The following is a 27157-nucleotide window of genomic DNA, read 5'->3' as shown; positions in this document are numbered from 1 at the left end:
GAGGTTAAGAGCACTGTCTGGTTCAACTACCAGGACCCACATGGTAGCTCACAACTGTCTATGGCCCAGGTTCCAATGCACATAAAATAAATATATATATATATATATTGGTTTTTCGAGACAGGGTTTCTCTGTGGCTTTGAGCCTGCCCTGGAACTAGCTCTGTAGACCAGGCTAGTCTCGAACTCACAGAGATCCGCCTGCCTCTGCCTCCCAAGTGCTGGGATTAAAGGCGTACGCCACCATCGCCCGGCTAATAGATAATTTTTTTAAAAAATTAGAAAAGTTAAAGATAACTAGGTAGAGAATAGGTAAGTGAAATTTATACTTTGTTTAAAATGAGAATAACCACAGGAGTAAAATATAAAATAGGACTTTATCATATATCCTAGGTCTAAGAATTTAAATGTAAAATAATTTTATATTATTTCAACATCCAAATTTGCTGTGTATGGGTAAGGCTAAGGTATTGAAATTACCATTTTGATTGAGATTTGCAGAACTACAAGCAAGGAGTTATTTATTTAGCATTGATATCATTGAGAATCATAGAAGGATATGAGTAAGATGCCAAAGTTGAGTATAGGAGACTGGTTATATCCAGATAATCCATTCATGGCAGCAATATAGCAGTTTTTGAATATAGTTTGGAGAATTTTTCCCCTGAGAAAGATGTAATGCTTCATCTTTCAGACTGTCAGAAAAAGAGAAGGAGCAGATCTCTGAGCAGTTGAGCGTCCTGAACAAGACTTACCACGATCTTTGTGACGGCTCTGCCAGCCAGCTCCAGCAGCTCCAAAGCGAGCTGGCTCAGCAGACAGAACAAAAGGTATTTTTAGTTTTGGGATCCATGTATTATGGGTGCTGTTTTAATGGTATGAAAGTGGCTTTGCTGATTGAGAATCATGTCACTAGCTTTCCATGACCAATGTGACTTAATATTTAACCTCACCTTAGCAGCCATTTGTCATGTGTTTCTTTACTGGGGTTCCATGATGTGTTGGTCAGTCAGAAACGCTAGAGAGCACTTAGAGCAAACCCTCTGGATCTGGTTCATTCCCACCCCACCCACACTCAGTCATTGCACATCAGAATAGCTAAGGAGAACTAAAATTCTGTGTTGTGTCTGATGACATTCCTTATGATGGTAAGATATGATAGGATAACTCCTTTGTGACCTTATCACTCAAGGTTGATAGCCAAGAGTTGTGGAAGTTGGCAGGAAAATGCTTACAAACCTCTTCCCCGCAGAGTGACCAAACTGCCTGGCAGATTAGCTTCACTGACTGAGACGCTGGTTCCCCTCACCCATGGTCATCCCATCGTGCAGCACAGTTAACAGTTCTCACTTCACGTTCATTTTGTACCCATGAAAGCCATAGTTGCTGTTGGTTGTCTTAAATTCTTCCTGGATGCGTGTGTGTGTGTGTGTGTGCATTTAACCAAATTATATTCATGTGTCTCTGGGATATACATGTGTGTTTGCCTGCTTATTTCCTATGTTGTGAAGCAATGGCCAGTTTATGTGGGGAAGGCCAGTATGTCATAAATCACATTTGGTTAATGCTGCTCAGAATGATTGTTCAAACAAATATCTTGATTCTGGCCCATGTATATAAATATGTAAATTCATAAAATCTACAGAGTAGAACCAGCCCAGCTTTGATGGTATATTTCCAAAAAGAATGTGCTGGTGTCGAATTTTCTGTGTAATGTAGCCCACTTCCAATGGCTTGTTGCTTCACCATATAAGGGAGTATGTGAAAAGTTTTAACAATTGCTTGCTGAGAACATCCAGTTCTCATTTTGAAAGGTTAAGAAGGGGTGGGGGGAAAGAGAAAAAGACAAGCTGCTGAGCACCACTACATTGAGCATGATGTGTCCCTGTACTGTGTGTGTTTCATGTAAAGTATTGTTCTGATTAACTGACATCCTTGCTTACAAGTTTCACTAACCCTTTGGAGTTTAAGCACAAATGCACAAAGGGAAAAGAGGACGACCTGTTTGGGGTTCTTTTTTGCAAAAAAAAACAAACAGTCGCATGCTGGACGCTAACACCAAGCTTACACTGTGTATGTGACACGGCTGAGCTGCTCCGTAAGGCTCTATCTCTTACCTGCTGAGGCGGGCCCTGCAGTTTGGGTAAGTAGAAGCCTGTTATGTTTTCTTTCCATTTCTCCCCCTGTCTTTTACTGTTCATCTGGGTCAGACTGTCCATGTTTGGTAGACTGGATTTCTTTGGATTACTTCCCAACTAAGTGCTGCCTGCCTGTTCTCCAGGAATGAGCGTGCTGGGAGGAATTATGAAGGCTTTTCTCTTTGGCTTGATTCCAGGCTTTTCTTCAATGTCAGTATTTTTGAGATTATTAATCTTACAGAAGAAATTGGAAATTTTCAACAGTTTTCCCCTTTGTCATAGTATCTCTTTCTCAGCAGGCTTTAAGTGAATTTTTAAAAAGGAAATCATTTAGGTAATACAAGTGTCATATACCAGTGAACTTTTTTTTCAATCTCTATAAAATAAGTATATAGTAGATTTGTATAATTTGTGCATTTTACTTATATAAATTGAACCCTACACTACAGAAAGTAAGTTGGGGAAGAAAATAGCAAATAATATTTTACATAGCATGGGGAATTATACCAAAATGTGCCATCATCAATTGAGCATATATAATGAAATGGAGACATGAACCAAATCTTTGCTATGCATTCTATATGCATATGTGCTGTCACCATGCTTAAACTCTTCATGCAGTCTTCATGTGGAGGATGCAGCCCAGTGGTGCTAACGATCTGCATACACATTTTTATTCATTCAGTGTTGGCTGCATGGCAGATACTGCCCCTGTACACTGAGGGGCAAACCATGTTTTTATATAGTTTGCTTCTCATTGAGACTAGAAATGAGGTACACTTGTTAGTAAAGAGGGAAGTGATTGACAAGTCAAGATTCTGTATGAATAAGTTTTCATGAGCTAAATAAAAACCAAAAATAGCCGGGCGATGGTGGCGCACGCCTTTAATCCCAGCACTCGGGAGGCAGAGAGAGGCAGATCTCTGTGAGTTCGAGACCAGCCTGGTCTACAGAGCTAGTTCTAGGACAGGCTCCAAAGCCACAGAGAAACCCTGTCTCGAAAAACAAACAAACAAACAAAAAAAATAACTCTGTCCAAAGAGGAGACAGATAACGTCATTAAAGAAAATAAAGATGATGGCTAGGAAGGGCATAGTGGCTTCTGCTTTTAATCCCCACACTCTGGAGGCAAAAGCAGGAGACCATGGTGTGTGAATTTGAGTCCAGCCTGGTCTACATAGTGAATTGTCAGGACAGTCAGAGCTACATAATGAGACTTGTCTCAAACAAACAAACAAACAAACAAACAAAACCTGTAAACTTAAAGTGTAACACAAGTAACAAAGCAGTCTAGGCAGTTAAGCTCTTAAATGATTTAAAGTCTGGGATAACAGGCTTTAAATTGAAAACCAGCAGCCTGTTTTTAGAATTTGCAAGGGTAATTTTAACAATGTATAAGGTTTGCCTTATTCCTTGGATTTAGAGACTAAACTTCTGTTTTAGGTGTGGCTTTATTGTTTGCTGTTTCCCCAAACCATCCAAAGAGATAGTGTAATAGCAAAAGACTGGAGGCCAGGTTGTCTTCTGGAACTCACCAGTACTAGTAGTTCCACCATCTGAAGCCCCTAATCTGTCCCTTCCTTGACTTACTACTTTCAGGTTTTCAAACTAACTCAACTCAAAGTCATTGCCTTTGGAAAAGCCAGGATTGGCTTCCAAGAGAGTTAGCTCAATTACACACTCCTTGAATGATATATACAAGCCCATTTATTAGGATGTACAACTATTTGTAGCTAAAAATCTCTCATCCTTTGTACTAACCCTGTTATCAGTCCATCTGTCCCCCCAAAAAAGCTGTTTCCAGAGCCTGCATGGGCTGCAGCACTGAGAAATTATATTGGGAACTGGTATGTGTCTATAAGAACCTTTCTAATAATCTGATCTTATAAATACTATCCAGATGTTAGAGCATGGTTCAGCGATTAAGAGCACTTACTGCTCTCCCAGAAGACTTGAATTCAATACCTACATTAGACAGTTCACAATCATCTGTAACTCCAGCTCTAGGAGATCTGTCACCTTTGGTCTACTAGGGCACCTGCACTCATATACTCATACCCACACATATATGTATATAATTTAAAAACTAACTGTCCAAGGCCAGCAGTGTGGCTCAGCCAGTTAGAATATCCACTGCCAGGCTGGTCACCTGAGTTTGCTATCCAGGGCGCCCACGATGGGAGGACAGAACCGCGTCCACTAGCTGTCCTGCTTACACGTTTGTGCTCTGGCTCGTGAATGCCCGCATGTATACACGTACACATACCTTACACGCTAAGTAAGTAAATAAGATGTAAAAATTAAAAGAAAAACTAGCTATCCTTTTTTTAGCTGCTTGCCTCTTTGTAAAACTTTTTACTCAGATATGTTTAATGCTTTCATATTTTAAGCAATTTATGAACTTCTGACTCTATTAAATATTCTGCAATTTAGAAAACTGATTTCTTAGCATGAATGGCCTGGCTTGCATTTGATATTTTGTGTAGGTTTCTCTTGTGATCAGAATTTTATCTGCTATGGTTCTTTAAAAAGATTCCTTCCAACAGTTGCACTTTACCATTGACTGTGATTCAATTTTCATTTTAATTTTTTTTTAGGGTTGCAGAGCTGTTGCTGGCGTGATTGACCTAGGCACAATGGAGATATTTCCCATCTTCAGAGCCATGCAAAAGGGCCTTATTGACCAAGACACAGGCCTTGTGCTCCTGGAATCCCAGGTTATCATGTCTGGCCTTATTGCCTCTGAGAACAGTGAAAAACTCTCTTTGGAAGAGGGTCTCGTCAGAAACCTCATTAACCTTCCAATGTACCAACAGCTCCTGGAGCTGCAGGATTCTCTGTCCTTAATAAGCAGGCTTACAGAGACCCAAGGCCCCCTTTCTGTGGTGGAAGCAATTGAAAAGAAAATAATCAGTGAGAGACTCGGACTGAAAATCTTAGAAGCTCACCTGGCAACTGGAGGTTTCAGTCTCTCCCCAAGTGAGAACTGTATTAATCTGGAGGAAGCTTTTCATCAAGGCTTCATTTCATCGTGGCTTCATTCAGTATTACAGTCTCACCTGAGATCATCCAAGAATTTGATAGACCCTAACACAGCTGAGAAAGTTAACTTGCTGGGACTGATGCAGAGATGTATCATCCATCAAGAATCAGGCCTGAAATTGCTGCCTATCAAGCAGTTGGCAGGGGGAATGGTGAGCTTGAAGTCAGGTCGGAAGGTTAGCATTTTCCGTGCCGTTCAGGAAGGATTGATAGATAGGCAGGTCACTGTCCGGCTGCTGGAAGCTCAGCTTTTTGCTGGTGGCATAGTAGATCCAAGAACAGGACACAGACTTACAGTGGAAGAGGCTGTGAGACATAATTTGATTGACCAAGATATGGCCTGTGCTATTCTCATAAGGCAGCTTCAGACAGGAGGCATCATTGACACTGTCACAGGGAATAGGATGACTATGGATGAAGCAGTGAGCAATAATCTAGTAGCTGCTAAGACTGCCCTTGTAATTCTGGAATCCCTCTGGTCATTCATGGGGTTACTATGGCCTGAATCTGGCGAGATACTCCCAATTACAGATGCTCTAGAACAAGGTATTGTGTCTACTGAATTAGCACATAAAATTCTCAGTAAACGACAGCAAATTGAGGCTCTTTTTCTACCAACAATTACAGAGATTTGGTCCTGGAAGAAAGCAACAGAGAGTGGTATCTTAGATAAAGAACTTGCCAATAACTTAAGATCAATTTGTATCCCTGATGTTATGCCTCACATACAACTAGCAGACTCAGCAGAACAAAGTAAATTAGGTGTTGCTCCTGGTACCCTACCCCTGTTGTGCCAAAGAGAGAAAATAGTAAGCCAGGGAGAGAAGCTGTTGTTTCAACTGATGACTCACAGCTACATTAATGTACAGACTGGGCAGAGACTGCTTCTGTTGGATCAGGAGCTGCTGGAGATGCTATCATCCAGAGATGAATATCAAACAGATCTTCCAGATGTATTTGAAATTCAGCATCAAAGACTAGACATGTCTGGGGAATTGCAAGAATTGGATACTGGAAATATCTCCCAAATTTCCAGTGCTAAATGTACTAGGAAGCCCTGTGAATCCCAGTTTCTTTCTCAGAACAAAGACTATCCCAAACCGGAAAACTATACTGAAGCAAAAGGCAAAAGGACCGCTGTAGGAATAGAACGCTCTTCTGAAGAGAGCCTTGAGAAAGATCTGTTTGTAGGAGAACAAAAAGCAATTACTGCAAACGTTGGCACTTTGAAGGTCATAAATAAAGTCAACTTAGAGCTTCAAAGTCCATTGTTAGATACTAGAAAGGAAGAACAAACAGACATGTTTAGCAAGGAAAATATCAGTGGAGGACCCCTCCTAGTGGAATGTCCTAAGGAATCTGAAGGTATGCCTTTGGTGCTTGAGAAAGACCTCCTTTCTACTGAGAAATCAGAATGGCAAGCTCCCACAAAGACTTCCTTCACATGTCAGAAAGAAAAAGTGAAGACTGTCAAAACTGAGTTTATTCCAAGTGAAACTATAATACCCCTCATAAAGTTCCAAAACAAAAATTCACAATGTCAAGTGGAGACTTCAAGCTTGAAATCAGAATTTAAGTCAGAAAATGGTATGAATATTAATTCTTTGGAGAAAGAGTTAAGTGGAACACTTTTGGTTGAGGATAGCCACAGACAGAGCCAAGAAGGACAGAGTGTTGCAGATGGTCGCATGGTGGTATTAGAAAAGACTGATACAGATGGGAATGGTGGTGAACCTTCCTTGTTGTGTGGTCATCCTTTTGAATTGCTAGAAGAAGCTACCTTAAGTAAGTTATCTTCACAGCTACTGGATGGTGGTATCATCCATGAAGAAACAGGTCAGAAACTCTTACTAAATGAAGCAATAGGCCAAGGCCTTGTGTCTAGCCATACTGCTGTGAAACTAATGGGAAAACTGAACATGTTTCGGGGCTTCTTTGACTCTCAGACCTGTGAGTCTTTGACAACTGAAGAAGTCATTAATGAAGGTCTGATGGATGAGAAATTACTACATAATGTCCTTATGTCAGACAGAGCTATAAGTGGTGTCTTAGACCCCAGAACCAACTCACTGTGCTCTGTAAAGCAGGCCGTGGCAGCTGGACTTCTCAACAAGGAGCTAGCCACCAGGATTTTAGAGGGCCAGGTGGTAACTGGGGGAATTGTGGACCTGAAATGGGGCAAAAAGCTTTCAGTAACTTTGGCCTCAAATCTTGGTTTGGTAGACAGTGCTGACCAGACAGACCTTATAAATCTGGAAAAGGCTACCAAAGGCAGAGACGCTGAAAAAGCAGTTAAGAAGAGATTAATTGGGCTACAAATGGAAACAACAGGACTTATGGACCCTGATAGTAAAGCACCATTAACAGTTTTGCAGTCCATTGAGAGAGGTCTTCTGGAGAGAGAAGAAGCTGTTTCTCTGTTGGCTAAGCAAGTACTTGATGGTGGTATCATTCATCATATTTCTGGGTTGAGACTTTCTGTTGATAATGCCTTCAAACATGGCTTCATTGGTGAAGATGTAGCCAGGCAGCTCAAAAAAGTTGAGAATTTAAATCACCATCAATTTTTTCATCCTCAAACAAAGGAAGCTCTTTCCTTCTCAGAAGCCATAAAATTAGATCTTGTCTCTCCAGAGTTGAAAAGAGAAATCCAAGAGATTCAGGACTATAGTGGGAACTTGGGAGATCTCATTTATGGTCAGAAATTGACCTTGGCAGAAGCTAACAAAGGAGGATCCTTAGCTAATAAGACAGAATTACCTTCAGGAATGATACATGGAGTCATAGATCCTGAGAACTGCAGAATTATTCCCTACTCAGAATTAGTAAAGAAATGTAGGATTGACACTGAGTCTGGATGGAGATATCTTGAAGTAATCCCATTCTCTGATATTAAAGATGAGGTGAGCAACCAAGTGCTACCATTGTCTGAAGCAATGCAGCATGGCAAGGTAGATTTTGCATCTACACTGAAGATTTTGGAAGCCCAGGCAAACACTGGTGGAATTATAGATACAACCACAGGAAGAAGATTGACATTGGCATCAGCTTTGGAACAGAAACTATTGGATGAAAACATGGCCAGAATTATTGCTTTTCATCAGATTTTAAGTGGAGGAATTATTGATATATATAATGATCAAAGAGTGACTTTAAAGGATGCTGTAGAGAAAAGATTTATTAGCCCTGAGCTGGCATCTGTGATCCAAGCAGATACCTTAGAAAAGCAAGGTGGGACTGAAGTATGTGAATTGAAGGGTGAATTCCCAAAAACGGAGTTACTAGTTGAGTGTGGTGAGACCTCCAAGGGGAGCTATGATAAAGAACAGCATGAGAGAGTGGTCCAAGTTGGAAGTCAGTGTGTTCAAGAAAAGGTTAAAGGAAGGGTTTCTAGTAGGGGAAAGGCAGAAGGAGGCAGGAAGGTTTCACTAAAGGAGATGGAAAGTAAGTCTCATGATGAGGAGAAAGCTTCTTTGGACAATAAAGTTCCTGCTGACATCATAAGTCCTGGTGGTCTTGAAGGTGAACCTTCACACCAAGTTTCAGTGATGCGTCCCTGTTCAGGAGCTTCTGATTTGAAACCCAGAGAGGAAGCTAGAAGTCGCATGAGAAAGTGTGCAGATGTAGGGCAGGAGAAAGTAGTGACACAAATAAAAACGATTTCTCACGTAAGACAATCTACGTCAGGCCTGGATACTGAAGAAGCAAGAGAATGTCGAGGGAAAAGGATTTCAGAAGGCCAGGAATCTCATCGCGAATCAGTCAGCGGACTGTTGAGTAAGCAGTCAGTGAATGTGAGGGTTAACAGAGGAGTGGCTGTTGGGGAAAGTGTCCACACAGGCAAAGCAGCAGGCCTTCCTGAGGAAAGCTTGGACCAGGAAGTTACTGTTGGTGATGAACATGACTCGTGTGTAAAGAGCCAGTCTTTGTTAATGATTGGAAATGACAAGAGAAAAGACATTGGTAGAGAAATGAACTTTTCTGTTATTTGTAAAACTGAAGACTTCCCTTCCCAAATGACATCCAAAGATGCTTCCCTACGGAATCAAGGTGCTTTAACATTCTTCAGCGAAGAGGAAATGAAAACTGTGAACCTCTGCTCGATCTTAAAACCAGAAGAAAAGTTACCTCAAGAAATTGCTAGTGATGCCCAGAAGAAACCATTTTCTTCTGAGAGCCCAAGACCTGAAAGACTAAATGACCCGGATTCAGATGGAGAAGTCCCCGTTTTGGACACATTCCAAATTTCCAAAAGAGACATGTCTGCCCAAAGACCCAGCAGACAGAATACTACCGATGGCCACAACCTGTGTGCTACATCTAAGACTGGGGAGACCAAAGATAAGATTTTCACTTGTAGAGATGATAAAGAAAAGTTATACCAAGAAATACCCTTGGACTCAACAAGAGCTCATATATGGAAAGAACCCACAGTTTCTACCATAAATACAGAAGTAGTCAGTCATCTAGACTCCTCAGATAGAAAACATCTTCATGAGGATAGCAATGGGGATCGTGAGCTTTGTGAACATGAAAAATCTAAAATAGCAACAACCCAGGAAACAAAATTTCTTGAAATAGTAAATCCCATAATTAGAGACCCAGAAGAACGGTCCTCTGAAGACACAGTGGGTCAGAAAGGACCCAGGGTCTTTTTTCCCGAGAAATTGCCCAAAGGAATATTACTGAAGGAGAGTGTAGAACAACACAATGCTGTCACTAGTCCCACTGTTTCAGAAGTCAGTGAAGAAATGCCAGTGTCCCTGCCATATTCTACAATGAAGATAGGTGAGAAGGTGCCTCAGGAAAAGTACAAAGAAATCCTTGGTGAAGAACAAGCTCCCTTCATGGCTGTACCTGGTGAGAAGGGGAAAGAAGGTGTAAACCCAGTGCCCTGCAGAGCTACTCAGGCAAGTAAATGTTTCTGTTTGCTTACGGTTTGGGGCCATTTGTTTTGTTTTGATTTGATTTTTTTTGAGGCAGGGTTTAACTTTGTGACCTGAGCTGACCTGGTACTCATTATGTATCCCAGGGTAGCCTCAGACTTATAGCAACCCTCTTGCCTCCCATTCTAGAATTAGAGAACACACACCATCATTTCTGGCTTGTTGATTATTTATTAAAGATAAAAGTAGCTTTAGTGCTATTATGATTTTTTCTTCCTTTTTTTTTTTTTGTGCTGCTTCCTAGGCAAGTACTCTACTACTGAGCTATATTCTCAGCCCTAGCTTGATGCTGCAATTCTTTTTTTTTTTTTTTTTTTTTTTTTCTGGATTTTCGAGACAGGGTTTCTCTGTGGCTTTGGAGCCTGTCCTGGAACTAGCTCTGTAGACCAGGCTGGTCTCGAACTCCCAGAGATCCTCCTGCCTCTGCCTCCCAAGTGCTGGGATTAAAGGCGTGTGCCACCACCGCCCAGCCGATGCTGTAATTCTTAATTGGATACAAGTCACTTGTGTATAATTGTATGCACTTATACATGCATACATACATATAAATACATACATATTTATTTATGGCATTACCTAAATCTCTTAAATTACCAACTCATTTATTATCTGTAATATAGTTGCTGGAAAATTAAGCATTGCTTGTGATATCTTCCTAAAAATTTGTAAGAATTTTTGTTTGTTGTTTTTTATTTTTGTGATGCTAGCATTGGACCCAGGATTTGCTATGCAGTTATTATACTGTCAAGATCTACCACCTGCCCAAGAGTCCTAAAGTTAAAAACTTATTTGAAATATTGGAATGATTTTACTTGAAATTAGAATGTCTTTTAGAAATGTTTTTAAATGAATCTAACTTATTGGTAATGGTGTGCTTCTCTTTAAGAAAGTTAATAAAAATCACTTTGCTTATTGCTTAGAAATGGCTCAGACAGAATAGCATACTTCATCCTGTTTTATTTGTAGTAAAAATGGCCTCTTTCTGTTACAAACAACTACCTCCTTTAAAAGCTGACTTTTAGGAAAACAGAGCTTAGTTTTACTTTTGGTTCCACAGAATGTGTTTACCCGAAGACTTTGTTTAGAGCATGATGAGAAGCTGGTGTCCTATCTGTCTCTCTTACGGGACATTGAAATGAGAACCAAACAGATTCAGCCTTTGGAGCTTAATGTGGCAGAGCTGCAGGATCTGCTGTGTCAGGCCAAGGTACGTTCCCAAACATTCTTCCATGTCCACTGGCTTCAAGATGGTGACCTCCAGCTATCTTGAAGATTTCAGGGCTTAAAGTGCTTTTCACCTCGTCTCATTGAAAAAAAACTCTGGCTCCTTATTAGGCATTGGTAGGTATTCCAGGCCAGAACGGTAAGAGCCAGATTTGAATCTACTTTGGATGGACATTTGCTTGTGTGGTCTTTGATTTAGTGAGGTAATTTCAAAAGCAGTGTGGTTAGTTAAGAAACTTGAAGTAAGGTAGGTATGGTGATACACGCCTTTAATCCCAGCCCTGGAAGTCAGAGGCAGGAGGACCCCTGTGAGTTTGAGGGCAGCCTAATCTACATAGTGAGCTCCAAGAGAACCAATACTACTCAGAGACACTCTGTCTCCCCACCCTCACCCCACCCCCCCATAAAAAAGGAAAGAAAGAAAAAAACAGAGAACTTACTGCTGGGACTGGAGAATGGCGCAGCAGTTCAGAGCACATGTTACTCTTCAGAGGTTCAGAGTTCAGTGCCTAGAAACCATGTCTAGTCAATCACAGTCTACCACTGTAACTTCAGCTCCAGTGAACTGACATCCTCTTCTGGCCTCCGTAATACATACACAAACACATATACATGCACTCAAATTAATAAAAAATAAATCTTTTTTTTAAAAAAAAGAAAAGGTTTGCTTTTAGCTAACCAGAGAATTCTAGCTTATAACTTCAGTGGATGAAGTTAAACAGCAGTGTGAGTTATATTACACAAATCCCTAAAATCCCTTTTTAATAGTAACACCAGAAAATAGATAAATTTGCATATGCAAAAGAGTTCTAACTTGTTTAAAGTGTAAGAAGCAATTAAATCTACCAATTGCCAGCTCTTTCAGTAGTGTAGCAGCTGCATGTGCTGTTTCCCTGCAGAACAGGAAAAGCTGTCTTCTGAAGAAAGCATCTCCTTAGACTCTGTGGGTGGACACCGTGGAAGGTGAGGCTTCTTTGCTGCAAGGATAAAATTAGATGAAAGCGATTGACCATGGGCTTCATATTCATTCTACTTCCAATGATTTCACTTACCATGGGAAAAGAAGACCCAGTGGTGATAATGGAAATGTTTCCTAACTCTACGGCCTAATACCATCACCTCAGTGGAGCCTGCATTTATGAGACCAACCCATGCATATAGTTTGTAGAACTTTTTAAGAAATTCAAAGTCACCATTTATGTCAGTAAGACATCTCATTGAAGCAGGGTGGTGGTGACACACGCCTTTAATCCCATCACTTGGGAGGCAGAGGCAGGCAGATCTCTGTGAGTCCAGCCTGGTCTATAAGACGAGTTCCAGGACAGGTAGGACTGTTAAACAGAGAGACAGACATCTCATTGGATAAAGGCACTTGCTGTCAAGTCCGTTCAATCCCCAGGACCTGTATAGTGGAAGGAGAGAATGAATTCCTGCAAGTTGTTCTCTGACCTCTGTACTGTGTTTGCATTGTAGCAATGTCCTTTAAAGGGCTATAATATAACATATAACTTTAAAAAAAAAAGATGCAGCTAGGACTCTCTAGGAACAGAGATCTGAGAACACTCTTTCCATCCATGAGGTAAATAAATCCTACTATTATGTTTGTATGTGTATCTCTGTGTGTGAGTACGTGCATATGATTGTACGTACCTGTACCTGCAGATATCATAGTGTAGGATCTCCTGGAGCTAGAGTTAACAGGTAATTGTCAGCTGCTCAACATTGGTGCTAGGAGCAATAGGTGCTCTTGACTGCTGAGCCATCTTTCCCATAGTGCTTGTGCCTTCTTGCTGGGGAAACCAACAGTGTTTTACTTACATTTCTGGCTGGATATGGTAGTATATGCCTGTAATCCTTCCCCTGAGAGAAAGAGAATGATCACCACAAGGTTGTTTACATCATCACCAGCCTGCTCTACATAGTGAGTTTCAGGCCAGCCAAAGCTACATTTTGTGTCTTAACAGAAACAAAATGCAGGAGAATCGGGCACACTTGTAATCCCAGCATTGGGGAAGCAGAAGTAGGAAGGAGGATTCCTACAGTAGCTTGCTGACCAGATAGTTTGGCCTAATTGATTCAAAGGAGGTAAATGGCATTCCTGAAGATGACACCCCAGCTTGTCCTCTAGCCTGCACATACTTTGTTTTTGTCTGTTTGTTGAATCAAAAATTTGATTCACAATTTCAGAAATGAAGCCAGCTATATTTATTTAGTTGGTTAGGTGGTTGGTTTTAATGGTTTGGTTTTTTCTTTTTGCTTTTGTGTATTGTGCATGCACATATGTGGTTGTACACCCTCACAAGTGGGCCATAGACATTTATTTCATTGTCCCGTTCTATCACCCTTTATCTTACACCTTTTTAGACAGGGTCTCTCACTGAACCTGAAGTAGGATACTGCCACAAACCCCAGCAATATTCTTGTTCCTCATCCTTCTCTAGTACTGGGGTTACATGTGTTCATGGCCATTCCCAGCTTTTTCTGTGGGACTATAGAATTTGAACTCAGGTCTTCATGATTCTTCAAGCAAGTTCTCCTACCTGCTGAGCCACATCCCTTGTCCTGTCTCAGATTTCAAAGAACACCAAGAAATGCTGACTTTATAGAATTAGAGGAAAAGATCTCTAGGAAGAACAGAGGCCACAGATACTGAATCCAGTAAAGACAAATTCATTATTACCATGGTAAAAATGGTTTCCATGAAAGGTAGAGGCAGGCCAATCTGAGTTCGAGGCCAGCCTGGTCTACAGAGCAAGTTACAGGATGGCCAGGGCTACTCAGAGAAGTCTCAAAAACAAAAACAAACAAACAAACAACAACAACAAAAATGGTTTCCATAGTGTGAGGAGATAAAAACTGATGGCAGATGATTACTGTATGTCGTTCTTTCCAGAAGTGTTTGTGTTGCAGGCAGCAGCTAGAGGACGTAGAGTGAGTAAGGAGTGTTTTCAGTGGATTCTGGAGAAGGGAAGAGAGGGAGACTTTGATAATAGATAGTAAGTATCAGGCTCTTACAAGCTTAGAAAGGATAGAAAGGTAACCTTGAACGGGAAAATGAGTCGCTTGTTGAAATTGGAAGCCAAAATGAAGATGGTGGAACCTGTGGAAGTTTGCCATGTTTCCCAGTATCCAGTATGTGGCATAGGTAGGGTGGCTAAAGGGAAATGAGACTATACTCTAAATCACTATTATGCTTTTCCACCACCCACTGCTGGCTTCATTGAGGAGTAAGAAATTATAGAACAGCTGAGTAGGAAGACTGTTTCCAAGTATTTTTGTATTCTTTCGATCTTCCCCTTAGAATTTGGATTGAAAAAGTCTTTTTGGTTGAGTTCCCTTGGCGCACTCTAACCCCACATGTCAGCTGCCTGGGGATTGCCACCACCAGGACCAGCCTCCAGCAGCTCAGGGATTGAAGGGGAAGCCAACGGAGCTGGCTAACTAATAGCTCCACTTGGCTTTTCTATCTGAGGAAGTTAGACTTAACTCTCTGGGGCTGACAAAAAAGGGAAAACACACACATACACACCTATGGGATCTCTTTATCATCTTCCTCTCTTCATTATTTCTTTTCTTTCCTTTATCTAGATGTATCCCTTCTGTTTCTCTTGATGTCTTCCTTCTAACTAACTTTATTTTTATCCTTATAGCTTATATATCCCAGCAACATCTTTGAAGCAGTATAAAAATTAAAATATGGTTACATTCTGTTTTTAAGTGAATGATTGCAATGACTATAAGTTTTAAAACAACATGTTTTCCATATTCCTTACATGAGTAACATTTTATGTATTCTAGGTAAAAAACAAATTATCCCATGAACCCACATACATTCATATTCAAGCAACTTATTACAGATTAATAGTGTAAGCAAGCAAAATATTTTTTTCTCAGCCAGTTCTTTTATAGGCAGGCTGCATTTTGTGGTTACAAAGAAGGGATCAGTCATTTTATTGTTTATCTCTAAGGATAATCTTATAAAAAAATCTTAAAAGAATTGCAAATCTAAACTTTTATATATGAAAAACAATCAGTATGTTCATATGAGGTGCCCTGGAACTGGAGTTACAGATAGTTGTGAGCTGCCATGTGGGTGATGGGAATTGAGCCCAGGTCCTCTGGAAGAGCAACCAATGATCTTAATCACTAAGCCATCTCAGCCATCTCTCCAAGCCCTCAATTGTTCTTCTTAATCATTAACCTAAGCCACAGTCTATAGGATTCCTCGAGAGAAGCTCATGTGTCCTAACTGTGTGACACTTCCTTGTTCTTATTTTTTATCCCCTACAGCCCCTGTTTTTTGAGGAGCTGAGTCAATATTTTATCCTATCTTTACCTATGTTAATTTTTCCACTAAACTTAACCTTTCTCACAATCCCTTACTATATTAAAAACCCTCAATCATCAAAATCCTATTTAAGCTAACACTATTAATGTATAAAATTATTGCTTCAGTTAGATAGTACAGTTTAGGAGGAAAGCATCTTCATAGTAATCCACAGGTCAAAATGCCCAGTAGAAAGGAATATTTCCATGAGATGATCATACTACACTAAAGGCAGTGGAGATCTCCTCGTGCCTCTTCACACCATGCCAGATGGCAGTGACAAACATGTAAAGACACAGCAGTAGTGAGAGACATTCTGGGACTGAGTCTCTCAGGCCTTGCCCATCCAAGAGTCACCCATCAGTGCCTTGCATGCTGATAGGCCGATCCCCTGAAGTCAATTGCCACCTGCTGCTCCTCTGGCATAGCCAACATCACCTGAGAAAGGAAAATTGACAGTCTTAGAGAGGAGTCAAGGTCTAGTGGTCAGAGTACTACACTGAGTCAGAAACCTGAACCCAAGCCGGGCGGTGGTGGCACACGCCTTTAATCCCAGCACTCGGGAGGCAGAGGCAGGTGGATCTCTGGGAGTTCGAGGCCAGCCGGGTCTACAAGAGCTAGTTCCGGGACGGGCACCAAAGCTACAGAGAAACCAAAAAAAAAAAAAAGAAACCTGAACCCAAGACCTTACCTATTTCAGTTTGGTAACCTCAGAGGAAATAATTCTTGATGTTTAAGCAGAGAAATATGAATTAGTTAGTGATTAAACTAAGGAGCCTACTTTTCTAAGCCCCAAGTTCTATGTAGACATGAGGTGAGCTGACAGATGTGTTCACTGCTGATTTCCTGCAGGCAAAATTGCTATTCTGTACAGAGGGTTGAATTTAGGTCTTAAGCAAGGTGGGCACATGCTCTACCGCTGAACCCCAGCCACAGCACTGCTCTTGATTTTGGAGGTGACTTTACTCTCTGTTCCCTCAGGTATTAGACAGAGAGCTGAAAGATCTGTCCACCGTGGTGAGTCAGGAATTGGAGTGTGTGGATCGGATTGTTATCAGCCAGCCGCAAGAAGTTCCTGCTCAGCTGCTGAAGGCATTAGAGAAAGATGCCAGGAATCTTCAGAAATCTCTAGACTCCGTTAGTGACTCTTGGGGTTCCAGACTCCTCTACCTCCAGAATGCCATGGAAGTCAAACAGGTAGTGTCTTGGTTTGGGGGCTTTGTTCTTTGTGAGCTTTTTGTTTTATTAAGTTGGGGTCTTTTAAGATTTCTTTTTTATTATGTATGTGTATATTAGGGGCTATGTTCATGTGAGTGTGTGCCATCAGAAACCAGAAGGAAGGTACCAGATCCCCTGGAACTGGAGTTACAGGTGCTTGTGAGTTCCCTGGTGTGGTTGCTAAGAACCAAATTCACGTACTTTGTAGAGCAGCAAATGCTCTTAGCCACCCAGGCATCTCTCTAGCCCTTGTACGTTGTTTTTATGCCTAAGGACTCACACAAAGCCTGCAGAGATCTGGAGGGTCATGGTCTGACTTGCTGTGTATTTCCTAGACCGCAGTGTTCAATCAGCACACGGAACTAGAAGGCAAACTTGAAGACCTGAGAGCCTGGGTTGACAGAACCAGTCTTACTCTGAACAGCAGGGGATGTGTCAGTGAAACTGATGCGGACAGCCTGCGTCACTCTCTCCAGCAGTGTGAGGTAAACGCCCACCCATCCCACCCTGTCCTTTCACTTACAACACTGATTCTTAGAAAGTCTGAATTTCCTCTTAGAAATGAGATCATTAATGTTTAATTTTTAAGGTTTTTATGCTCCTAAAGGTTCAAACCCTGTGACTCTTTTTTCTCTCAGTTATTCTCTGAGAGTACCAAGAGTAACTTTATATTACCAACTTTGTATCTTTTTCGTACTGTGTTTCTGGGCTCAGTCTCATCTTTCTCTTTTGATAGTATCCAATCTTGCACAATTTCTGAAGACATTTTCACCATTGACCTAGAGAGTGTGAGTAGCCAAGCTTTTTCTGTAGGCCAGATGGTGCCTTGTAACACCAGTCTTTGTGGGTCAGATTTAGCTTAGAGGTCACAATCCTAGACAACTTGATATATAGAGATTTTTTTTCTTCTTAATAAGCTCCAAACTAATGGTTATTCTTACTAACCAGTGAAAGGAAGTTAAAACTATGTCATATAGCTACATAGAGGTATATGCCCACGGTTGTCTCCATCAGTTGTTCTTTTGTTACTGTTCTGTTCAGTGCATTGTTCTCTCTTTTGCTACATCCTAGAGTGTATCAGCTCTTAGTACTAGGTCATGAATTTTGTGTTACAGAAGAATGTCACCTTGTAAACTCTTTAGAAAGTAAAAAGGAAATAGAGCTATTTCTCTTCTGTCCTCTCCCCTCTAAGTTCAATACCCAGAACTGGGTGTAGAAGAAGGGAACCAATTCCTGATCATTGTCATCTGACCTCCGTACTCCAGCAGTGCCATGAGTGCATCTGGGTTGATATACTTGACACACACACACCAACACCATTATCATAGATTTTAAGATTTGATTTTGGGGGTTGGAGAGATGGCTCAGTGATTGAAAGCACTGACCTTTCTTCTTGAAGGTCTGGTTCAATTCCCAACACCTACATGGCAGCTCACAACTGTTTGTCACTCCAGTTCCAGGGGATCTGGGACCCTCACACAGATGATACTTGTAGGCGAAACACCAATGCACATAAATAAATCAATTTTTAAAGAGATTTTATTCTGGGGCCTGAGAGATAACTCAGCAATTAAGAGCCCTGGCTGCTTTTCCAGAGACTCAGGCTCAATTTCAAGTGCCCACATAGTTTTAACTCCAATTTCAGAGGATCTGATGTTCTCTTCGGGCCTCTGTGTGCACATGGTACACAGACATACATGCAAGCAAAGCAACCATACACATAAAATAAGAGTAGATAAATATTTTTTAATACAAAGATTTTTTTAAAAATATTATGTATATGTGTTGGGGACCTGGATGTTTGTTTGTGGCACACCAGAAAGGAAGTCAGATTCTCAGGCACTGGAGTTATAGACTGTCCTGAGCTGCTCAGTGTCCTCTGGAAGAACAGTAGGTATTCTGAACCACTGATTATCTTCAGCCACCTAAAAGTAAAGTCGGCTTAGTGAATCCAGGTAAGCTTCCTGCTTTCTCAGGACTGGACTATCAGTTAAATAAATATAGATGCTTAAGTTTACATGCAAGATGTTTGGCTTGCATGTGTGTCTGTTTGTGGTATGCACATGGTGAGGCCAGAAGAGGGCACTGAATCTCCTAAAGCAGAGTTACCACCATATGGGCTCTGGGAATTGAGCCCAGGTCCTCAGGAATAGCAGTCTCTCCAGCCCAGAATCTTACATCAGAAATTAATGTTGTATTTTTTCCAAAACGTTTGTTTGTTTGTTTATTTATTTATTAGATTAAACTAGGACTGGTGGCATGGGCCTCTAATTTCAGCTGCTTGGGAATTTGAGCTGAGAATTTGAATTCTCGCAATTCAAGGCCTTTCTGGACTTTAAAATGAGTTCAAGGCCAATTTGTTTTGTTTGTTTATTTGTTTTGTTTTATTGTTTTTATTGAGCTATATATTTTTCTCTGCTGTCCTCCTTTCTTCTCCCCTCCCCTTCTACCCTCTCCCATGGTTCCCATGCTCCCAATTTACTCAGGAGATTTTATCTTTTTCTACTTCCCATGTAGTTTAGATCCTCATTGTTGTCTAGGTTCTCTGGGGTTGTGAATTGTAGGCTAGTTTTTCTTTGCTTTATGTCTAAATGTCTAAAAGTCAAGGCCAATTTGAACAGCTTAATAAGACCCTGTCTAAAATAAACCAGAAATACAAAAGGAGCTGGGATGTATCTCAGTGATACACTGGCTACCCAGTATACACAAAATCCCCAGCTCTACCAAAATAAATAAATGAGACGATTAAGTCATATGTATTTTGGTTAGCAATAGTATAATTCTGTTAGCATAAATAATTGAAAGGTTGCTGAATTGTAAAGCTAGGTCCAGTAATGGAAGCATTCTAGCAATTAGTGCCTTGTTTGGGGGGAATTTGTAAAGAACAGAAAATGAGCTTTGCAGTGCTACTCTGGTCCTGTAGTCATCAATACCAGTTATGAAAATATGAGGTTATCTTTTAATTCTCAAAACCAGTAACTTTTCCATGACTAGAGAAATAAAAGTTATTTTCTTCCGTTTGTTTTTTTTTTCCTTACTTGCCTTAGGTTATAAAACAGTCTACAGCTGAAAGGAAATCTCAGCTAGACGTTCTTGCTTTGGATGTTGAGCTCTTTACCACTGAGCATGCACGAGATCTATCTCCTGAGCAGAACCAACAGATGCTGCAGTTTCTGAATGAATTACAGAGGTCCTTCCAGGACCTTGTGGAACAGACTGCAGCTCAGATGGATGCATTGCAGGGCCATCTTCAGCAAATCCAGCAAGAAGTTCAGGTTAAGGTCGGACTGAACCAGCAACTGAGTTCAGTTGTCTATGGGGATGTCTTCTGGGGGTTTTCTGACATGTCTCCAACGATCATGAATCCGGGAACCTGGGTTTATCAGCTTCAAAATTTTATGTCCTTCCAGGCCAGTATGACCTGGCCTGAGAAAGAATTGTTCTGACTGTTTTCCTTGTTTTATGTGTGTAAGAGAATATATATGTTTTTGTGCGAATTGCATGTGCAAGTGTTTTCATTTTAGTGAGGCGCTACTCTTACTATGTCCCATTGTCTCAACTGCCATGCAAAATTTGTAGCTAGCCCTTTCTACCTGTTGCTTTCTCTGCATTCATTTGAGACTATGAAGAGCATCTAGGTACTCTGAGCTCTGGACAAGAATGGCTCTGAAATCAGTTTTATTAAGAGACTTTAAAAAAATAACTCAAAATAAGATTTCTTGACAGTCTTCAAATATCTGGTAGAAATATTTAATCAGAATAATATTGTTTTTAAGACAGTGTTTCACTGTGTAGCCTAGGCTGACTCTATGTGGAGCAGGTTGACCTTGAGCTCACAGAGATGCCCCTGCCTCTGCCCATGTGCTGCAATTAAAGGCATTAACATGCCTAACCTTGTTTTTGGAATATTTATGTTATTATTTTCTAGCACTTTATTTTTCTACGTGCTGAAGTGACCAGTTTTTCACCATGCAACATAGTGTACAAAAACAGGGTTGATGGTTTCCTTTCTTTTTCTTTCTTTTTTTTTCAAATCTGATGATAGTCCTACCATTTCCCAGCTTATCTCTCACCTTGCAAAATTTAAATTTAACATAATTCAATTTTTAGTATCATTATAACTTTAGACTATCTTGAGTAATGTTTTTGCCATTTCTGCTATCTGGATAAATTGGTATATAATAAAATGATAGTAGAATTGTCATGTTCCCCAGAAAATCTGTCTCAAGGGCTCCTGTGTTCTGCAAAGTATAGTTGAGCTTTTGGATCAAACTTAAAGAAAGTTAGGTTAATCTGTGCCTTCTGTCCCCTGGTACTGTCTAATTATTTCAACTATTTTGAAATTGAAGTAAATCCTGATAAATTTTTCAGGTCGCTTTCCATACCTGAGCATGTATAATGCTCTTTCCTGATCGTTTAGATAGTCTAGTTTATCCCATGTCTAATTAGTAAAGCACATTGGTTTGAACCACCTTAAGCTTAACTGCAGCAGATAATAAAATTGCATGTGAACATTTTAAGCATGGAATTAATTTCACAGTATGCATTAACCTGTCAGAAACACTCTGCCTCTCTCTGTATTTGCTCTGAATGTGTGTGCGTTAACTTGTTTGCTTTGCTTTTTCAGATTCAGTCTGCACTCATCCTAACCCATGAAGATCCTGTTTCACAACTGAAGAACTCTTAGGAGTTCTCTTCCAGTGCCCTTCTGTTTTTCCTAAAAAAAAAAGGGGGGGGGGTGAGGGCCAGTATGGGCACCTGTTTGTAAGTGCAGGTGACTGTGACATCAGAATGCCATCAGAAGGCAGTCTGGCAGAAACAGGTTTTAGAACGATTATCAGGAGAAACACATCATGCTCAATTGTTGCTCAGTCGGGTACTCTAGTGTCGTAAACTGACCTTAGAGATGGGGAAAGGATCAGGCATGGAAACATATTCTCCCCTCTCTCTCTCCCTGGGCCTCACTTTTCCAGTGGTATTTGTAGACATCCAAAAGACTAAGACAGTTGCTATTCTTGGGCAGTTTTCTTCTAAAATAGCCAAACCACACTTCTTGACTCTGCCATGTAATCATTCTATTTAATGGTCTTACGCAGTTTTAAGACATTTGATTTATAAAGTCAGTTCAATTATTAAGAACCTCATTTAGCTTATCAATTATCCAAACTCCTGAGTTTTTACTTTTTGTTCTGATTACACTTTTCCTCATTTCTGACATAAATTGCAGCATATCCTCTTGTTCCAAAGGAAGAACTTCTCAGAAAGACATCATCATTACCACCACCATGTGTGGTTTTCATTGTTGTCCATTCCAAAAATGATAATAGCAGTCTCAAAGGAGCTTCTAAACTAATCCTCATTAGGAGCACATCTCTGCAACTGTCCCTGACTATTATTCCAACTGCACACCAGATGACAGACAGCCCAGATGAGGGGAGCTTCCAGAATATGACTTCTATGCCTTTTTTTCTCCCTGTTTTCTACCAGCCTTTCCATCTTTGATATATAATTGTCCTGTTTTACAGTTCAGGAAATTATCTTGTATCTGTAAAATGAAAGTTAATTGTTTCTTGACTCCTCTGCATTTTAATTAGACTCTGCAGAAGCAACAAAATACCTGCCATCAGAAGCTGGAGGACCTTCGCAGCTGGGTCGGACAGGCAGAAAGAGCTCTGGTGAGACACCAGGGCGGAGCCTCTCAGCAAGAGCTTTCTGCTTTGCAGAAAGACCAAAGGGGCTTGAAGGTGAGTAAATGTTTGTCAAGGCTCCATAACAGTGCTTAGTAGAAACATCATTGCTAACCCAGACATTGCTTCTCTCATGAAAGCTTACAGTTTGGTGGAAGAGATAGATAAGCATACAAACTATCACAAAAAAGGCATCAAACTGCTAATTATTACATGTATAACGGTAAAGTTACATGAAAATATGCCAGAAAGACAATCTAGGGTTTTCTGTAGGGTGCCAGGAAAGATTACTTCAAATAGTGTCATTTAAACTAAGAAGGATATATAGGGCTTAGTGCACAAAGGGATAGGAGGCAGAAGGCACACCAGGCAGAAGCTTCTACATCAGGCTTAAGGTAGGAGGGGAACTGAACACAGCACGGTCAGAAACTGGAAGAAGTCCCTTCCTCTGAGCTGCAGAGTGGTGATCGGAGACATTGATGTCATTCTCATCTTCTTGGATTTGTAGACCACACAGAGAGAAAAGAAACCAGGAGACTGCAGTAGTCTCTCCTGTTATTAAACCCTAAAGAAAGGAGTAGGTACTTTTCAAGTCTCCCAGTCAGTCCCTGAAAACAGGTATCAGTGAACTATTGTTCTTGAACATATGTATTATTCTTGAACATATACAGTTTAATTTATAAATTAGGCACAATGAAAGATACATCCATAACTAAATTAGAACAATTATTATAATATACTGTAATAAAAATCATCACTATTCTTGTCGATTGAGGCCACTTTTATATGAAATGAGGACTCTTGGAGTATAAGCACCATAATACAGCAGATGACCTGATAGCTGAGTCTACTACTATGTGTCTAATAGTCAAGTAGTATGTACAACTTGGATGAACTAGACAAAGGAGCTATTCACATCTTAAACTGAGTAGAGCAAGATGAAGTGAGATTTTTTTTTTCTGTGTGGGTATTTTGCTTGCATGTGTGTATATGGCCGCATGTGTTTATATGGCGACGTGTCAATGCCCTTGGAGGTGTCAGATCCTCTGGAGCTGGAATCATGGAAGATTGTAAGCTGCCATATACATACTAGAAACTGAACCCAGGTCCTCCCTAAAAACAAATGCTCTTAACTGCTGAGTCAGCTCCCTCCTCCTCTCCCCCCCCCCCACATCATTTTGTTTGTTGATTGCTTGTTTGCTTGTTTGTTTGTTTGAAGACAGGAACCTTGACTCGCCAAGAATTTGACGCGTAGACCAAACTAGCCTTGAACTCGTAAAGATTCCCACGCCTCTGTCCCTGCTTCCCCACTTCCCCTGCAGTGCTAGGATTAAAGAATAACCACCATGTCTACTAGGAGCAAGTTTCCATCACTTAATTTTTTTTTTATTTCTTCCACTTTGCAAATCTAGAATTTTTACATCTTAAAGTTCTTTTTTATTTATCATAATTGCAGATGTATCTCTTGTCTTCCCATCTCCACTTTGTGTATGTGTGCCCCACACCATGCTTTTAGAGGCCAGTGACAGCAGTGTAGAGTTGGTTTTCTTTTTCTGTCTTTACATGGGTTCCAAAGAAGGAACTTACAAGTCAGTAGGATCTCATTGAAAGAATGCTCGCTGGGTGTGATTGTGTGCACCTTGAATCCCACTAGAGACAAGTGGATCTCTGAGTTCATGGCCAACCTGGTCTACAAAGTGAATTTCAGATCAGCCAGGGCTACACAGAGAAACTTCGTCTTGGGGGGTAGGGGGAGACAGAAGAAAAGAAAAAGGAAGGAAGAAAGGAAGTTAGTTTGTTCTTTGAAGACAATATCGCCAAGTAAAAATCTCTACTATTCAACACTGAATGTTTGCTGGGAAAATTAAATATATTAATTTTTTCTTTCAGTGTAAACTATAAGTGTACTCTTATCAAAAGATCAGAGACTGTGTGTGTGTGTGTGTGTGTGTGTGTGTGTCCTCCTTATTCTATTAGAAGACTTGAAAGGACTAAAAATAAAGGCAGTCATCTTTGTTTCTCTTTGTTAGGATTTGCAGGATGATATTCAAAATTATTCTGCCTCATTTGCCTCTGCTGTCAAAGATGTTGAAGGGTTCCTGGAAGAGAACCAGACCAAGCTGAGCCCCCAAGAGTTAATGTCTCTTCGAGAAAAACTTCATCAGGCTAAGGAGCAATATGAGGTTCTCCAGGAAAGGACACGGGTTGCTCAGAAGGAGCTGGAGGAAGCAGTGACGTCAGCCTTACAGCACGAGACAGAGAAGGTAGCAATCTGCCATACTTGATTGTTTTCCAACGCTAAATCTTATGCCAGTATAGAAGCTGGGTGACCTTTAGAGTCACAGAAGAGCACTTTAGGAGCAGGTACACGAGTTGGTCTTTCTTTACCAAAAGTGTCCAGGAGTTCAGATCAGGAGTGATTGGTAAAAAGTGTATTTTACTAAAAACAAAATGAAAACTTGCTTAGTCTTTAGTTTGTACTTTAGCTTAGATGCGATATTAGGCTGGGTAAGAAAAAGCAGATGGTATGTTTCTTGCATGAATATTGATTGATGACCTAAGAGTATTAGAAAAATATCTATAGGATCTTTTGGAATTATAGGCTTTATTCCCAGGCAGGCGGTATAGTTACAGTGTGGACTGTGGGACTGGGAGAAACTGAAAAGCAAAAAAAGGTGAAGTCTTGGATGGTTTTACTCAGTACTGACAGGTTGAAGGGTTGAAGGGTTGAATCCTTTGTTCGGCTGTATACTCCTATACTAATCGGAGAGTAGAAATCATGGGAAGGTGAAGCAAGCTACACAAAGATGAATGTTAAAAAATATATGAATATTCCAGGACAGGCTCCAAAACCACAGAGAAAACCTGTCTTGAAAAAGAAAAGAAAAAAGAAAAAAAATATATATGAATATACATCTTAGCACATCCTTTTTTTTGTTATTTTGGTTTTAGGGTTTTTATTTTGTCTTTTTTTTTTCCCCAAGGCAGAGTTTCTCTGTATAACAACTCTGTAGACTAGGCTGGCCTTGAACTCACAGAGATCCATCTTCCTCTGCCTTCTGAGTGCTGGGATTAATAGCACGTGCCACTCTGCCTGATTTAGTGTAGCCTTTTTAAGTAAAATACTTGAAGAACTAGAGAGTAGAATTGAGAGGCAAATTTAACAACTCAGTGCTCATTTTAGCTGAGATAAAGGTGACAGTTGTCTTCAGGAAAGAATAGCCAGGTAAGAATGGTACCTATGGCGCATCTTACTCTTCCCCCGAGTGTGTCACCTCTGCATAGTTAGTTAGGAAGGATCCAGGAATATTGCTGCATCTGCAGGACCTTTCTAAATTCTGACATTTGTCCATTTCATTGCAGTATTTTTGGTTATTTTTCTTTAAGCTATTCTGTATTGAGGAAAGCTGGAGTTTATCTTAAATAACTATTTTCACAAGTTTTAGAAGATTCCCATTCTTTGTTGCATGGAAAGATTTTACAGCAGGACAGAGCATCACTTTTTAGCACTGGCCTCGTGCACTTGCCTTATTAACCTGTACTCGCACAGTGGAGTGCCGATGGTGTTCTCACTGGAGTACCTCTGGGTTTCAGAGTAAAGCAGCAACCGAGCTGGCAGAGAACAGGAGGAAGATTGATGCTCTCTTGGATTGGGTGACTTCTGTGGGGTCATCTGAAAGACAGCTGCAGGCCAGCCTTCTAGGAATGGAGCAACTCTCTGGAGCTAGCCTTGAAAAACGAGCCTTGGATGCCCCCGATGGTTATGTGGAGGTGAACCAAGTACCAGAGAAACTGGACAGGCAATATGAGTTAATGAAGGTAAGGACGTTAGCTTGTCTTTGATGGGTTTAGAAAGGAACTGTCTCACTCTAGAAAACTGATCACAGCCTTAGTTTGTGTCTTTGATATCACAGCAGCTTGGACACTGTTCTTTTTGTTTGGTTTTGTTCTCTGTGTAGCTTTGGCTGTCCTAGAACTTGCTCTGTAGCCCAGAACTCACAGAGATCGCTTTTCACTGCCTCCCATGTGCCACCACTCCCTGGTGACCATTCTCCCCCCCCTCTCTTTTTTTCTCGAGACAAGGTTTCTCTGTAGCTTTTAAGAGCTGGAACTAGCTCTTGTAGACCAGGCTGGTCTTGAACTCACAGAGATCCTCCTGCCTCTGCCTCCCAGGTGCTGGGATTAAAGATGTGCGCTACCACTGCCCAGCAACTGTTCTCTTGAAATGCTTTCTGCTTTGACTTCTAGCAGTTTTTCACCCTGATTATCCTTCTTTCCCTTTGGTCAGCCTTTGAGATACTGTTATCCTTCCAGGTAGATCCAGGCCTCTTTTTTTCTGTTGTAATATACTTTCCTGGTACTGAGAAGATAGCTCAGTTGGTAAATTATTTGCCACACAAGCATGAGATCCAAGTTTGAATATCAGAACCCATGTTAAAATGTGTCATAGTGGAACATGCTAAGATTCTTAGCATGGGGACTCCATGTGGGGGTCCCAGCCAGCCTAGCCTGATTCCAGGTCCAAATGAGAAAGTAACTAAAAAAATAATGTGGGTGGCTTTTGAGGAACAGCACC

General features: G+C 40.7%; 1 protein-coding gene across 16 annotated transcripts in view; it reads left to right on the top strand.

Moving 5' to 3' along the window:
* The window catches only part of Macf1 (microtubule actin crosslinking factor 1), a 337047-nt gene that overhangs the window by 205841 nt on the left and 104049 nt on the right, over positions 1–27157 (top strand). For 13 of the 16 annotated variants that reach the window (XM_075946025.1, XM_075946018.1, XM_075946019.1 and 10 more), the window contains 9 exons: positions 694–829; positions 4735–10089; positions 11183–11332; positions 16658–16873; positions 17230–17379; positions 19942–20175; positions 22489–22638; positions 24612–24845; positions 26176–26400. In XM_075946025.1, the coding sequence (XP_075802140.1) occupies positions 694–829; positions 4735–10089; positions 11183–11332; positions 16658–16873; positions 17230–17379; positions 19942–20175; positions 22489–22638; positions 24612–24845; positions 26176–26400 (6850 nt within the window). The remainder of the gene's footprint in view (positions 1–693; positions 830–4734; positions 10090–11182; positions 11333–16657; positions 16874–17229; positions 17380–19941; positions 20176–22488; positions 22639–24611; positions 24846–26175; positions 26401–27157) is intronic. The other 3 variants (XM_075946028.1, XM_075946027.1, XM_075946013.1) reach the window with 2 other exon arrangements.

The sequence above is a fragment of the Microtus pennsylvanicus genome, chromosome 13 (assembly GCF_037038515.1).
Source record: "Microtus pennsylvanicus isolate mMicPen1 chromosome 13, mMicPen1.hap1, whole genome shotgun sequence".
In the NCBI taxonomy this organism is placed as follows: domain Eukaryota; kingdom Metazoa; phylum Chordata; class Mammalia; order Rodentia; family Cricetidae; genus Microtus; species Microtus pennsylvanicus.
This window is presented reverse-complemented; position numbering and strand designations above follow the sequence as displayed.